Raw genomic sequence first — 16935 nt, forward strand, 5'->3', positions numbered from 1 at the left:
TGTGCATAACAACACTGATATAGACATTTCATTCTGTGGTTTCCTATAGGTCAATCAAACAGTGAAAGCACTTAAAAGCAACAATATATGTGTAGGCGAAAGGATATATTCAGCTACATTTGTCAGCGGTAAACAAATCACTGATGCTGAAGAAGGTAAGGAAACTAACCATTTAAGCACTGTAATAAATTCAGCTTTTGTGAAGTTGCGTGCCTGTAGTTAAAACACAGCATCTGAAATGTACTTAAAGTGTACTAAAGTCTGCAGTGAGTGTATTCCTTACACAGAAAGATTCAGACAGATTGTGACTGAGTCTCTTGACTTTTCTGAGGTGGTATCTTCATCGAGGCCATTGCATTTAACTGTAGGTCTCAGCTGGATTGTTTTTGCTTCTTAACCTGCAGAAAAGTTGTTTTCTCATTGGAATATATGCTGAAGTGTTTTGCGGAACTGAGACCATCTTGTGTAATAGGGCACGTGCATTTAATGTGTGTGAGTATCCACACAATAGAAGTCTATACTAAAAAAGACTATTTTTATTAGCATGCAAATGCTGTTTATATGATTGTCCTTAAAGGAAAGGGATCATAAGAAAGACATAGTCAAAGAGGAAGATTAGGTGTAGAATACACACAAGTGCACTTATTCAGGGCAAAAACTTCAATACTATATATATTAAATATCTCTGAAAGTGGATGTGTCTGTACCAGAAGGCCTGAAGTGGTCCTGTTTGATTCTAATCACCTTTTTTTGCTGGTGAGGGCTGCGTCCTGATTGTCACTTACATATGAAGTTGTGTAGACAAACCTAAAAATGACCTGGGAAATAAGCTGTTTGAAAGTTAATGAAAATTAGAAAAGGTTTCGAACAAAATGAACAAAATCAAATTGTTTCTGATTACTACTAAGACATTCAGAAGTCTGCATGCCACTGAAAAATAAAGAAAAACAAGGCAATTTGCTGACAAAGTGGAAAAGGAGTTACCAAGTAATGATATCAAAGGAAACAGCATGAATGAGATTTAAGAGGCAGCTAGACAGTTTTATAGAACAGAGATTGTAATACATGGTTTTTAAAAAGAGGCAGTGCTGTAAAACTTGTAAGTTATTTTAACTTCACAGTAGCTTTTTTTTGTTTTTTCCTACCTTTACTTTAATGAAATGGAAAGCTGTCCTGTCCTGACAGTGACAATCTTGATGATACCTAAATAGTTTATCTCTGAAATTTTTTACCAAACTGCTAATCTGCACTGTTTTTTCCACCTTCCTGCTTGCTTATGGAAGTAAGCATATACTTGCCTTTTTAGATTTGTAGATCTAAACAAGCAGCAATTAAGTTGGGAATACTGAAGGTTAAAAATGGGTAAGTTTTGGGGGAAGTTCCACTGTATGTAGCAAGATGAATGACAGGAAGTCAAACAAGACCTTACTCAACACTTATTTTTAATAAGCATCATTTTCTTGCCTGATCTTTCACTGTCTTGACAGTGCAGTTTATATCTGTAGAGAATTCCTTGTGTAGGAGTACTGTGAAATTTCAGTACGTTACAAATAGATTAATATTATAGTTAGCTTTTACACATGTCATAGGGCAAAAACCTAGATGTATATAATAAGTGCAAGGAGGAAAGGAGGGAAAGTTTAAGATGTGAAACTTTAGTATTTCATTGGGAAGACAAAGAAGGTAGGTGCACAGATATTCCTGGTGTTTGACAGGTGAATCAAGACTATCAATGAATCAAGACTAAGTTCCAGTACCTGGAAGGCAAACAGTGATTGGGGTCAAGTGAAACTTCAGCTAGTTTGCTAATGACATCTAGCTGAGTGGTGCAGTTGATAACTGCAGAAGGAAGGGGTGCCATCCAAAGACACCTTGATAAATTCTAAAAGTGGGCCCGTGTGTAGGTGATAAGGTTCAACAAAGCAAAGTACAAGGTTTTGCATTTAGTTTGGGGTAATCCCGGGTATGTATACAGACTGGGAGAAGAAACTCCTTGAGAATAGCCCTGCTGAGAAAGATTTAGAAGTCTTGGTAGATGAAGAACTTAATGTGACCCAGCAGTGTGCACTTGCAACCCAGAATGCCAACAACATCCTAGGCTGCATCAGAAGAGGGGTGGCCAGCAAGGTGAGGGAAGTATTTGTCCCTCTCCACTCTGCCCTTATGAGGCCCCATCTGGTCTGGGACTGACAGTGCAGGAGGGATGTAGAGCTGTTGGAGTGTATCCAGAGGAGGGCCATGAAGATAGTCAGAGGTCTGGAGCACCTCCCCGATGAAGACAGGCTGAAGGAGCTAGGCTTGTTCAGTCTGATGAAGAGAAGGCTGTGGGGAGACCTCGATATGGCATTCCTGTATTTAATGGGAGGTTATAAATAGGAGGGAAATCGACTTGTTACATGGGTAGATAGTGACAGGATAAAGGGAATGGTTTTAAACTAAGAGAGGAAAGATTTAGGTTAGATTTCAGAGTGAAGTTTTTCATTGAGAGGGTGGTGAGGTGCTGGAACAGGTAACCCAGAAAAATTGTGGATTCCCCATCCCTGGTGATATTCAAGGCCAGGTTGGATGGGGCCCTGGGCAACCTGATCTGTTGCTTGATCTTGCAGTTGGTAACTCGGCCTGTGGCACAGAGGTTGGAACTTGATGATCTTTGAGGTCCCTTCCAACCCAAGCCATTCTATTAATCTAAAGGAAGTCAGTGAAGATTGCTTGAAGGCAGAAATACATTTTCAATTTTATATTTGGCTATGATAGTAAGTAGTTGACTTGTCCTTGCCATTCAGTCTTACAGTGCTGAGAGTGAAATGATTGGAATAATTTTCTTAGGAGATAAATTGTGCATATGAAATACAGAAGTGAAGTTGTCTTGGATTGGAATTGTTTCTTCTTCTCTCCTGACCCTGTAAAAAAAATTTAGGGAGTGACAAAGACTTGATGAATAAAGGTAGTGGAGGAAGAAGTGCAGACAGAAGATTCTGTGAATTTGATGACAGTCTGATTGAAATGCATATGTTGATGTCAGTTTGTTAATGCTCTCAGCTTCAATGCCAATTTATACTGGGCTTTTTTGATTAAAAAATAAAAAAAAGAAAGAAACTCTCTCTGACACCTTAAAAATAGTTCTTTACCACTGAGGCAAGTTTACCATGCGCTTCTGAACTCTCTCAAGTGTGTCATATGAGCAGATAGAACTGGCGCACTGTATGTGGAATTCAGAGGTGAGATTTTAGTTTAATGTCTCTCTGGCAAATGCTTCCTGTGTGGATAAAGTTACTCCCTAGCAGCCTCGACAACAGTAAGTTTTAGAAGATCCAGCCCATGATCAGTCAGTGCTGGTGTAGAACGTGACTGGAAAAGGTCTGGTTTAGAACTTCATGTTTTAAAAGAGTCACCTTTTTTTTTTTTTTTCCTTTCTCTCAGAAAGACGTTTATAGCAGGAGTGCCCTGTACTGAGAACAGCTTCTAGTAGTTCTTATTTCCACAGATAATTATCCTGTCTTGCCAGCGATGTTTAGATAGGCCTTGGCATTTTCCATAAAGTACTGAAATTAAGTACAAGACTTTGAAATAGACTCATTGTCTCATCTAATTGTTTTCAGTTGAAGCCAGAAAATGTACTTTAGTACTGAAGCGCTTGCCAAATAATTGTAAGATCCAGATGCTTTAAAATTAATGATTGCATGTTCTGTTGAGTCAGCTTTTTACTTTTGCAGGTTTTTAAAATTTAATTTCTTCGGAAAAATACATGATATCTGGTGTTCTCTGAAAGTGAACAGTTTTTGTTAAGTACATACAGCAGATATTAATAACATGTGCTGACAAAGTGAGTGTAGTAAGTCTTTACTTTTTAAATAAACCTACAAGTGTCATGTAACATAAACTACTCAACACAGAGAACCATCACAGTGTATCCATTAGAAGTCTCTTACTGTTAGTTCAATCTTATGATTTATGGTAGTGCATACATCATGACTAAGGCAGCATGACTATATATAATGTGAATGCTCTTTTTTTTTCTTCTCTTTTCTTTTCTCTGCCCTGTTGCTGAAGACTATGTGCGATATGCCCATGGGTTAATATCAGAATATATTACTGAAGAGCTGAGCAAGGAGCTGTCAAAATACCTAGGGTAAGCATTTTGTTTCAGCTAGCTGCTAGCCACATGTGGCATATATTAATGTCCTTTTGGTCATTTCTATTGAATATTTATATCTGGTCATCAAAATTACAGTGAATAACACAATCCTACCCCTTCACATTCTGTTTAAATGTGATATTTTCAAATGTACATTGTGCCCTTCTGTGATACTGAGGACGTGGGCTGGAGGAGAGATGTAATAATACCTAAATCTCCTAAACGTCTGTTATCACAATTGCATCTGAAATGCTCAAGCAATTTATGCAATTCTAGAGGGGAATAAAAGGAAATCCAAAGAGTTAAAGCACTGTGTCCGTAATTGTGGAGCATGAATAACGCTGCCTGGAAATACAGTCCTCATCCCCAGTGCTCTTTCCTTTTTCCTAATCACTCAGTGCTGCTGGGATTTGAGTCCACATATCTAGCCTGTGCTAACTTACACTTCTTATCTATTCTTATCAGGTGAGTCAGTGTCCTCATACTGTGTTCTTAACCAGCAGCAGTTTGCTTGGAGCGTGTCTGGAACTCAGTGTTTTCCCCTCCATTCAGATTTGCTTAGTGCATTCTCTTATTGTGGCCTATAGAAAAAATGTGCAGTTCACACCTCAGAGGCCCCATATCTTAACTTTGTTATAGTTATGTGTTAGTGCTGCTATTGTGTTAGGTACTTTATGATATCATCTTACTGAAAAAACCAAAGTTTTCAAAGGTAAGGTGGGAGTCTCCTGTTTTGGCTGCCCAGACTAAGAAATTTTAAGAGCCCATGTTTCTGGCTCTGTTTTAGTTACCTAAGGGTCCGTGAGCCATTTTTTGTAAACACATGCCATGTGTGAGCAACTGACACACAAAGCAACCACTGCTGGGGAGGAGTTAAACTTTAGGTTGTGCCATCCAGCTGTCTAAATTTATAATGTGAAGTCTTTTTGTTCTGCAGTCTTCCAGAGCATACAGTCCCAGAACCAGAGCCACCGTTGAAGGTAAGAAAGATATTGACAGATATAGTCTGTTGTAAGCTAGTCTCTCTGAATTGTTATTAAAACTGAATTAAGCCAAGCACTGGGTACAATACAATATGTAAAGTAAATTGGCCTTGTAAAAATCCAGTCTGAAATAACACAAGAACATTATCATGTACTTTTATCTTTTATGTTAAGCAATATTTTGGTTGGTTTTCCAATTTAAAAAAAAAAAAAAAAAAGGGGGGGGGGAGGTGAAGAGAGAGACTTATTTTATAGTTTTGGTCAGCAATCTTTTCTTATGTGTTTTGCTCATTTAGTTTTATTGAGGTTGATGGGACAATATGACCTCATAGGTTTCCTTTTGTATGTAATTTATGAGGACCCTGAAAGGGACCTCCTGGGTCACAGATTCCCAGACAACCATGTTGGGTAATCTCTTGTACACTGACCGTTCTCCACTGTAGGATTCATTAGGATTTTTATTTCCATTACTTCTCTTGGAATTCTGTTCTATAACCTCATTCCTCTGATGCTCAGAAACCTTCCTGTAAATTCCACCTTGAATTTATTCATAGCCAATTTATTCCTCTGTGGTTTTGTGCTAACATTATTGTGTTCATTTTTTCATTGAAATGGTTCTTTTCCCTCCATAGCCATTAGTTCTCTCTGTGTGTAAAGGGAAAATGCATATCTTTTCTCTTTTCATTTTGTAAATCTAAGCTTGAATTGTGGAAGATGGGTTCTCCATTTTCTCATAAATATCTCACATTTCTTTGCACCTGTTCCAAGATTGCTTGAAGACAGGTGACCAAAGTAATATAATTTTTCATGATAACATCTTTATCAATGCAATACGGTGGCATTAATCCGTTCTGGTCTTAACTGGAAGTACTGTCTCTCATCATATTTTAGAATCCCATTTGCCACTCTTACTGTGTGATGTGGCAGATATGCTGCAAACAGTTTAGACACGCAGGTCTTTTTTTTCTCTCCACTGCAACCTTTAGTGGATCAGCATTCAGTTTATACCTGAAATTAATACAGCCAGCTGGTAGGTAGGTACATGACCTTGTACTTCTGGACATTTCATCCATTTATAATATTGCAAGACTTGAAGGATCGTTGGCTTTTCCTTCACAGTATTGCAAGCTCTTTAGGTAGCCATAATGGTACCCCGTGGTGTACATTCAGTAAATGTTAGCATGCTTTTGTCTTTAACAATGATCATTTTGAGTGTATATTGTACATGGCACTCCATTGGTAATATTCACCAATCCCTGTGGGATCCCTTTCTGCATTATTTGCCTTTGTTTCCCTTTCACACAGATTCTTACCTACCCTAAAATCCTCATGTAATCTTAATTTTATATCATTTCAGTTACCTCAGGGGTCAAATCCTCTGGCAATCTCTTATGTTTATCGTCACCAGAAAATGTATTATCTTTGTGGAGGAGAAAAAAAAAGGCTATGTCAGTAGGCATTACCCACATTTAGTTTTTACTTAGTCTGTGTCTTTAATTGTTCTTCCTTCTTTCACTTTTTCCCCTTTTCTACTCTTCTGAGTCCTATTATTACTACTTTTCTTCTCTGACGTATGATGGATATTTTGCTGTTCTGTAGAATATAGCCCCTATCCAGTAGAATAGTTGCCAGGGTTTACTTCTGGACTTGTGATTTTTGAAGCATTCTCCCAACAGTGTCAGTGTATTGAGTTTTACTTCTGTCCTGAACAGAGAGATTTATTTTTTTCTGCTCATGTTTAACCTCTTCATCTTCTTTGAAAACAAAGAGACAAAGGATTTAACCTGTTTTAGGGTTAGACATAGATTAGTTTTAATATCTATTCATGTGTAGCAGCCATGCTTTTTTGATTCCATTTTTGCTTCTGCGGCTAAAACACCTTTTGCTGTTTGTTTTAATTTCCATCCCAAGGCCTAACTCAGCTTGACTGAGGCAGTTCTCACTTTATCCCTGTATTACCTGACCCTAAAACAAACATGTTTTTTTCTTGTCTGTTCTTTTTCCCATTTGTTGTAGAATTTTGCTTACTCCCAATATCTTTTAATTTGAGGAGGGTGGGGAAATGTGTGCATCTGTTCAAGTGTTTGTAGGGGCAATATTCATTTGGTGTAGTCTGACAAACTCTTTTCTTCAGGATTTATCACTTTGAGGTTGAACATCCAAAATCACTTCATCTTTTTCTTTTGCATTCAAAATGTCTTCCTCACATATCAAGCCTTCTGCTTTGGCTTTGAGAAATAGCACAGATGATTTGCACAGCTTGCCCTTCTGGAATCCTAAGCCCCACTTTTGAGTTTCGTTGTCATTTAATATACAGGCACTCTGTATACTGAGTATTCTGTATTCTAAAACTAGATTTCTTACTGCAGTGACCTTTCCTGCAAAGTCCCTGCTACTTACTGAAACAATGTCTAAAATAACTTTGTTTCTGGCTGGTTCAATGACTGTTTTGCTAAGCAGTATGTCAGCTAGCGCATGTAGGAATAATTGGGCCCTACTGTTATTAATAGCATTTGTTCTCCAATGTATATCTGTGGATAGAAGTTATTTCCATGTGGTTGGACAGTTGTTCTGGCTGCACAGTTACTTGGCCCTTTGATTCTGTTAAGAATTATCTTTACACATTGTAAGAAATATTAAGCACACATCATGAGCCAACTGATATTCATTAGCTGTATAAGGATGTATAAGATGTTACAACAACTATATTAAACTGCACATGATGTACATTACATATTGTGTATGAACAGCTTTTATTCCATTGGGATAGTTCTTAGAATCTATTTTTAAAAACTGTTGTATTTCAGCAGTTGGGTTACAGAGGAAACGAGGCTTAGAACTGTTCAGTTGTTGGGCAGTGAAATCTTGCTGAGGTCCCATGAATTTCCAGAGCAGGATTTGCATGATGCATCTATCTTTGCAACTTAAGGAGCTTAAAATTCTCCTTTATTTCACAACCTCAGAGGAGTGTGACTTGTACACTGAAATTGTTAGTGCATTTTTGACCATTTTTACTTGCACTGAAATTTTTCCTTGTGAGGGCAAGGTGTCTTGGCAGTCATAGTATACAATTACTGCAAATAAAGTAGAGTATAGCATGTATTTTCTAGTATAGTAAAGTAGTTGCACATTTGGAAATGCTGTTAAGATAAATTAGCAAGGAAGGAGAAATTTAGAAGCTTCTATGCTTGACAGAAGAAGCTATGGCAGATTCTGTCTCTTTTAGTACCAAAGTAAGCTGGATGCAGTCTGGACATTGTGATTTAATGATTAAATCAAAATTATTTGTAATCTGTATTGTAATCAAGAGTGTGCCATTGATCTTGTGTTGTAATCTTCATACTATCCAGTTTGTCAGCACAGGGAGTCTGGCCATTGGCTGTAGATAAGACAGCTTACAAAAAGAATGTGTATGCTCTACTACAGCTGAAGAGCAAATCCTTTGCTGAAATGCAAACATTTTATTAAAGTTTTAAACATTTGTTTATCAGATTCCAAAAGGAGGAGAATAGTCGTTATTCATTAGATTGTCATTTCAAAATGTAATCACAGCTCAGTAAACAGCCTCCCAGAGAGTCTGATCCAGATACCGTTGAAATCAAAAGAGAAGGCTGCTGTTGGATCTGGTTCTAAGAGCTGAGAAATCTAAGCTGCAGACCTGGTTTCAGTGCCAGAGAGAGAGAAAGCAGGGTGGGGAGTGGGGATCACAAGCTCTGTAAACAAAATGAATAAAACAGGATCTTAAAATGGTACGGTACCATCCAAGTTGCTTGCAAAATCACTCTCCTTGGCACAGAAACTAGGAAGGCCATAGCTTAGATTTCACAGGATATTAAGGACAGGGTAGTAATATCAGATATATAATAATAATAAAAATAGGACATTGTAAAATATATACAGTTTTTTCCTCTTTTGGAAGCATACCAGACAGTTTTCACCTTTAAACTAAGCACATGCTTACAGTTTGTGGAAAGAAATACTCATTCTTACAGCCTGATCATGTGAAGTTCTGAGAACCCTTAAGTCCTATTATTTCTGAAGCTAAAAGGCACTCAACACATGCGGAGTCAAACTTCTCAATATACTGCTGGATTCAAATGATGAAACAGTCAGCAGAACTGTATGTCAGTGTTTCATTTTTTGCCAAACTGTAAGAACTAATTAATTTTAGAGGTTGTGCACAGACAGATAAGAGACTAGATAGTGATCCACCTGTGCTGGCAGATAGCAATAATACTGGCTGGAGTGGCTGGTCCTTTACAGTTCTGTGAGATTGACAAGAATCTGGGTTCACTGGCTGTTAGACACTGGCTTCCAACAGCTGCTCCATAAAGGTTCTCTAAATATTTAGAGTCTGACACCACAGATAAAGTCATGGAAATTAGAAACTGGATTGAAGTCATTTCTGTAAGTCATTCTTCAGAGGCTGGGAAGAAATAATAGTTCTTACGACAGTGAATGATATATTCTCATTACTGTAGAGACTACAGATATGTAAAGAAGACAATTACAAAAAGAAATCTTCAGCTTTTACTGCAGATTCCTCTGTTCATTGCCAGTCCTGTTTTGGTGCTATGGTTACGTTACAAAGCCAAAGCTTTGTAACTACCATGTGTGTACATCTTAAAAGTGGTTGACAGGGCAACTTCCTCACTCTAACATTTCAGAAAAGGAAGTTATCAGATGTCCCTGTGGAAGCAGAAGAAGACTATACTAAGTTTAACAGCAGTAATCTGAAAAACAAAAAGGTAAGTAAGCCTTGCATTCGTGCATGTTCTGTTAAAGCGTAGCCTAAAGCTCAGTATTAGCACAGAGCCCCTTTTTCTCAACTCCAAAACACATTAAAAGAAAAAAATGAGAAAAAAAAGCCTAATGTCAGATGTATGCAGCTGCATCATCATCAGCTTTCAGGCATACCTTGACTCAGGTCTTCTGTTCCATACTGAACTCTTCTAAACTGTTATTTATTTATTATTTATAACTGTATTTTATCAATGAACATTCCAGTGAAGCTGTCAGACTTTGACACGTGTTAAGATGCTCAGCTGATGTTTGCAAAGCTCTTTGAAATTAGTACATGATAAATCTTACGGCATAGTGATTACAACTGTTATATTTTGGTTATTTGAAAAAGAAGCAAAGATGGCAGCATGCACTTAAATTCCAAGGGTTGTGAAGGCAGGTTGTATTTTAACATAGAAATATTGCTTGTGCATTTATTTATGTCAGTTTAGCACAGTTAAATCAACACTGAGCTTGATGTCTTCCAGGTCTTACACAAGTTTGGAGGCCAATTCAAATCTGAGTTCAGTGTTGCTTGCCACTGTACTATTCCTAGGAGAGCAACATAGATGTGAAAAATAGATTGTCTGTGTTTTTGCCAAGCTTGTGAGGCTTGCACTGGGTTGTTTCTTGTAGTATTGAAAGAAGATGAATCCTTCTGTGGTCCAGTGGGAGCTAAAAAGTCCCTCTGTGGTGGTCTTGTGACCTTGAGGCCTTAAGGCTGACTATTCTTCATCCTTCTGCAAAGAGAAACAGCTATTGACAGATAAAACCCTTTCTCCCTTCAAATTTTTTCATATTTGGGGCACACACTAGTTTTGAAGTGAGCAGGTTGACCCCAAGTGGAGATGACGACTGGTATAAAATCTACATTTTCCCCTTTCTCTGTTATCTACCCACTGGTTTTGAACTGAGCATAAAGGTAGACTGAGGGGAGATAATTCCTTTTAATGTTAGATACGATAATGAAGCACACTGATGAGAGATTCTGGGAAAGAAAGATTAGCTCTTGGGTTCCATATGGTATAGTATTCTTTTCCTTCTTTAAAGCACTGTTCATGTTTGTACAGCAGCGTGATCATACTGCAGTTGCCTATCTCCATCTTATCCATAACCTTTTAGCTGATCTCAAGTAGTGTAATTATGAAGTCCCGCAGTCTGAGAAATATCATAAAGAAAGGACAATGCAAAGTTTTCTTAATAGGGAAAACACCTAGAGATTTAAAAATAACGTTTTTAAAATGTAAGAAAGAAATGAGGTCAGCACTGTCTAAAAATAAATAAATAAATACCTCATAAAATTTGTTTTAGGTGTAGAAGTCTGGGAAGTTGTCCCAGTGGCCTCAAAGTGCTTTGCAAATGTTGGTTACCTTCTTCATTCTCAGTTCTTCCATTTCTTTTCTCTTTATTTCACTGCACGTGAAGAATTTGATAATAAATCAGTGTGAATTATTCATCATCAGTAATGCAAGGCTGTAATTCAGCCTGCTGACAGCATAATCATGAGATTGAGTCGGAGGGTACAGTATGCATCTGTTATATTGCATGCATTATTCCTCTTAATGTACACTCAGGGATTATCCAAAAGTAAACGTTTGAGTTGGGATATCTCATTCTGCAGAAAGGAAAGATGTTTCACCTCCTTTTCCTTGTAATTGATTCTCTGTCTTTGTCTGAGGCTAAGCAATTTATGACAAGTATTTTTCTGATGGAATAATCTCAAATTTGTTTTGTAAGGTTTTTTTCTCCCTACAATTTAAAGCCTGCATAACACTATCTTAGTAAAAATGTAATTCAACTTCTTACTTGACTTGTATATTTAGGAGCTTGTACCTTATACTCCCCTCCTATGGGCATGCTTTTTAACTTGTTCTGTTCCTCATTTCACTCACAGACAAACAGCAAGATGTCTGCAGCTCAGAAGGCTCTGGCCAAAGTTGATAAGAGTGGAATGAAATCCATTTCTTCTTTTTTTAGCTCCAAACCTAAAGCATCAAAATGAACACTTGTTCTTGAAAAAGTTTTATATAGTGGTTACTTTTACATTAAGCTATCTTTTGTTTGTTTGCTTGGTTTTTTGTTACTAGTTTATTTGAGACATGTCTGCGTCTGTGATGGAGTGTGATGAAGGTATCTGTGGGGCTGCTGTTGTCTCAGTATTATGGTGAAATTCCAGCCTGGAATTAGCACATACCATACAGTGCAGCCATATTAATTTGTCTTCTAGGGCAACCTCAGTCAGTGTCACCACAGAGTTTTGTCACTGCACTCCATTCTGGCCTGGAGACATGCCCTTTCCTGTGACAAATGTTGAAGGGGAGGATTTTTGTTCATTAGGAAGATTATTTCTTGAAACGCTCTGGAGGTTTTTACTCAGTGTAACACCCGAATGGGGTGGCATAATCAGATTTCTATGTTGATGAGAATCTAAGTGCTGAAGTAAGCATCACTGTTAGTGCCAGTTTATCAAGGCAGAGGTATATTGGGATTTTGGTTTTGAATACGCTGGAAACAATTGTGATAAATTTCAACATCCATGTAATGCAATAAAGTGCTTTATGTAACAGTTTGTGTTTATTGTGTTTGCTGTATGTTTCAGGGGTTGGGTTAGCCTTAAAGACACTCCTTGTGGACTTTTGGTATTTTTCAGTGTGTGAATTGTAATCCTTAATGAATTACAATGTTGCTGTGGACTTCAATGATAAATCTCTTAACACATAGTAATATAGGAATATTTTATGTTTAGTTCCAAGGTGTATAGGTCCTCACGAAAGTAATTAAGGGAAGATTTACTTGAAGACAGCAGGGTACATTTGAAAAAGCCTTTGTGGTGTTGGATGCAAAATTATAAATGTTGAGTATCTTAGATAAGATTTAAGTTTATGAACACCTGCACATAGATGGACTATTATTTGAACATATAACTCACTCTTGTATGTATTCTTTCCTCATTGTAAGGAATTCCTGTATTGTACAGAGGGATATAGCTATCTACTATGATGCAACCTTTACATTTCACAGAATGAAAAAATGAAGTCACTGGGATTGTTTGTATAGATGTAGCCAGTCCTGTAGAGCTGGAAGAAACCAAGCATTAAGCATTTCATGGGCTGCACCATTACTGTGGTTGAGCTGCAATGCTTTAAAGAGACGGACGATCTTAACATCATTCTTTGCTACTTGAGCTCAGTAGAGAATCTACTTAAATCCCTTGATAATAGGGATTTTTAGAGAAAATGTGACTGCCATTTTCCCATTTCAGACCTACTTGCCTTTTACAGCCCTTGTGCTACAGAGGTATCTGTTAGGTTTAAGAGCTCTGCGGTGTTCTTTTCCAAACAGAAGTGAATGTAAAACTGTGCTGTGCATTGTATGCTGTTTTGTAGTTGCTGTTGGCATCTGTAGGCCTTTCAAAACAGTGTTTTTTCAAAGCTGTGCTTGTAAATAGGCAAATACATGGAATTATCTCTGATTGCAAAGATACTTATTTCACCATTGAGCCTTCTCAATGAAGCTGGAACAAGGAACAAATGTAGAGTTAATTCTCCCACTTTGTCCAAACTGAATCATCTAGGCCAAGAATGACATTCTTTAGAATAAATAAACGGTTTTCAGGCATTCTGAAGAATCATTTCTATGTCTTCCTTATTTCTGGAAGACAGTTTGTAGTATTTCTCAGTATACATCCAAACAGTAATGTGTGATTCAGATGCAGACACTTCATTGATTTTTAAGCTTAGAGAAATTCCTATTATACCACACTGCCTTGCTCTTCAGGTGTCTTTAGCAAAGTATCAGCATCTTTGTCAGTAGAGCTGCCTGTTTTGACATTAACTATTAGATAAGCTTAAAAAATAATAGTAAGTGCCATTGTGATAATTTTTGATGTGCGCTACTTCGTGAATTTCCATCTTGCCTTTTTTTTTCTACCTTACTTGTCTGCACTAGAAGTGAAAACAAACCCTGTAGCAGACGTGTTTGTTTATCCAGAGGTTTTTCTTACTATGAGTTGGAAAGAAAAGCACTCAATGAGCCCAGAATGAGCAACTGCAGTTGTGAACTTGGAAGGGTTGGGTTTTGAAAAGCATTCAACTTAGCCCAGTGGTTTATTTTGAGAATAAAAGATGCCTTCCAAATTGGTATCAGTAGAAAAAAGGATGCACCACTGATGAAGCCTTTTGAAGAACACTAATGAAAGTGCAGGATAGTGTAATGAAAATAGAACAAATGGGCACTTATTGTCATGTTAATGGTGAAGCTTTCTGCAGTAAGCAACATCTTAAGGATTATGTTTTGGAAAATGAGAGGAAAGAAACTGCATCTCTAAAGAGAGGGCCCATTCTGAGCATTGGAAAGTTTTGAGAAAGGAAGCAAGCATGGGATGGGAATTTCAGCGGAAAAACACGAATGGGGGAGATTTACAGAAGAAACAAGCTGTGAAGTGGGACAGATAGATGATATTTTTTATTCTAAATATATAAATCTGCTACTTTTGGTATTTTTTAAATAGTTTTGGAAATGCATCAGCCTGTTCATTGACTGAACAATTTGAGAACATTTCTTCTAAGAAAAGAATCCTATTTCTCTGTCAGACTTTAGGACAGAAGGGCAGTCCTGGTACAGGTGGAAGGCTTTTGTGGACTTCTGATCTGAGCTTTTCTTTTTTTCTTTCTCTAAACATAGCTTTCGCATCAATCTCTGCGTGTAAGAAATAGTCTTCTGTATGTGCATGTGCTGTGCTTTAGTTTGTCACATCTCAACTTCAGCTGACTGCTATACTGTAACTTAGAGCAACTGAGGTTTGATTAGTTACTGTGCCTTTGAGCAGAAATTTGTGCATGACAGAGGAACATGAGCCATTTCCAAGAGCCATTACAGCTTTCATGTGAAAACAAAACTCTTTTCCTGTTAGGAAAGAATGTAATACATTTAGTAACTTTGAAACCTTCTTAACGTGTAGCTGTAAGAAGTTATGAAGAACACGTGGTGCCAAATACATAAAACAATATTTCCTACCACAATGAGGATTTAAATATAGTTACTGTGACTGGCCAGCAGTAGCACTCGGTCATCATGAAGTGCTGCTTTGCTGTTTCTTGCTTCTTAGCTTAGTTTGGGACAATATGCCAGCACCATTCAGAAATGTGGTCTAACTTTATTGCTCTTTCAGAATTAGCATGCTGTTTCTACACACTCATGTAAATATCTGATGAGTTGTGATCCTTTTATTGTAGTTGGTTTTGGATTAAGCTGCTCTTGTAGTCCCACTCTCTTAAGACTTCGCATTGCAAACAGACTGACATCAGTGAGCATGGAAAACTTCATATGGAAATAAAGCACTGACTTGGGGATATAACAGGGTTGGACTTGCACATCATTTTCAGTCTGAAGTAATAAAATCAGTTCTATTTGTAGGAGTGACAATTGATGATTTGGTATTTTTCAGTGAAAATGATGGCACAAAATGATGGTAGTATTTGCATTCACATCTGAAATTTAAAAGAGTTAGCAATTCTTTCAAGTATTAATTGCATCTGACTTCATGGCTTTTAGAGACAAGGTAAATGCATGGATGCTTATTTGAATAGATTGATTCTTATGCCTAGGATTTTTTTCTTTTCTTTTTAGATGCCTGCACAAAAACATCCAAAGAAGAAATGAAAGAAGCGTAAGGAGACTTGCTAATATTATTTTAACTTGCCATAATCTCAAACCAGCTTTTAAAGGCTTTTTTAGTGCACTTTCTGAAAATAAATGCTTAAAGTTAGATGTGCCCTGTTCCAAGAAAAAGCAAATCTCAGCAGATTAACATTGTTAAATATGCGGTGTGTTAAACATACAGTGCTTCAGATTTTATAGCTTATCCACTATTGGTCTATCGGGCCCTTCCAGGAAAGCACTTACAAGCATGCCTAATGTTAAGCACATGAGCAGTGATCTTCAAGTCAGCAGTGTTGTTCGTGTGGATAAGTGCTTTGCTGGACCAGGGCCTAAAGTCCTGTTAGGTGCTGAGCATCCTGATCCATATCCAGCAAAGCACTTATGTCTATGCTTATCTTGAAGTGGAAGAGCTGGTCTAACTAATATTTGTGCATTAGTGTTTGCCATAAAACCTCTCTTGGCACGGTGACTCACATGCTTAAAATTAAGCACCTGCCTATGTATTTTGCAAGATCAGACCAACAGCATCCTTGAGCAATTCCTATGTAATTACTTGATTTTGTATGAACTTTCCATTTTCTGGTTGTTTTTAACAGAGCAAATGATTTTAGTGGCCATAATTTCAAGATTTAGAAGCTTCGTAGCAAAATGCTGTGTGCAGTTTCCACATTTATATTTCAAATTTTAGTCACATTCAACAAAATATTTTAGACTAAATTGTTCAGACTTAAAATCATCAAAAAATGAAAAATGTTGATTTTTTATATTTTAAGGACATTTCAACTTTTTTTTGTTAAGAGTTATTTCACTGAACTTAATCTGAATGATTTTGTCCAACCAACCGTGTTCTGGTATCCAGAATAGGTTACCTAGGTCTGTCTGTGTGAGCAGGCTGATTCTTGAGGTGCTAAGGTTGGGCTAGGGGGTGTGTTCCGAGGGGCTAATGGAGGAGCTGTAGTTCTATTTTTTTCTTCCTGGCAGAATGAAGCCTAAACATGATTAAATCAACATGTACTTTTTTTAATGTTGAGAACAAAGCTGAAACTTATGTAGTCCTTTAGGGTAACAACAAAAAATAAGAGACACTTCGTTATATTATTGTTGTGGATGTGTGCAAGATATTTTCCATGGGGTGAACTTCAACCAAAACATCAACCAGAGTTCACGTAAAACAAGGAGGAAATGGATGCTGATGAGATCCTTAATGGTAGGCCAGATGCAGGCTGACATTTTTAACTTAAATAACTTTATCAAACTGCCTTTCGTTTTTTTTGTTTGTTTTTTTTTTTTTTTTTTTTGGTTTGGTTTGGTTTGGTTTGTTTTTTTTTGTTACAGAACTGTTAAAAGTAATGAGGGACACGATTTTAAACATCA

General features: G+C 37.3%; 1 protein-coding gene across 3 annotated transcripts in view; it reads left to right on the forward strand.

Annotated features, from left to right (window-relative positions):
• Positions 1-16694, forward strand: part of RNASEH2B (ribonuclease H2 subunit B) — a 43953-nt gene extending 27259 nt beyond the window's left edge. For 2 of the 3 annotated variants that reach the window (XM_048938782.1, XM_048938790.1), the window contains exons 7-11: positions 50-155; positions 4051-4129; positions 5073-5115; positions 9786-9866; positions 11795-16694. In XM_048938782.1, the coding sequence (XP_048794739.1) occupies positions 50-155; positions 4051-4129; positions 5073-5115; positions 9786-9866; positions 11795-11902 (417 nt within the window). In that variant the 3' untranslated portion in view covers positions 11903-16694. The remainder of the gene's footprint in view (positions 1-49; positions 156-4050; positions 4130-5072; positions 5116-9785; positions 9867-11794) is intronic. The other variant, XM_048938802.1, reaches the window with a different exon arrangement.
• Positions 16695-16935: the final 241 nt, after the last annotated feature.

This window comes from Lagopus muta, chromosome 1 (genome assembly GCF_023343835.1).
Source record: "Lagopus muta isolate bLagMut1 chromosome 1, bLagMut1 primary, whole genome shotgun sequence".
Lineage (NCBI taxonomy): Eukaryota > Metazoa > Chordata > Aves > Galliformes > Phasianidae > Lagopus > Lagopus muta.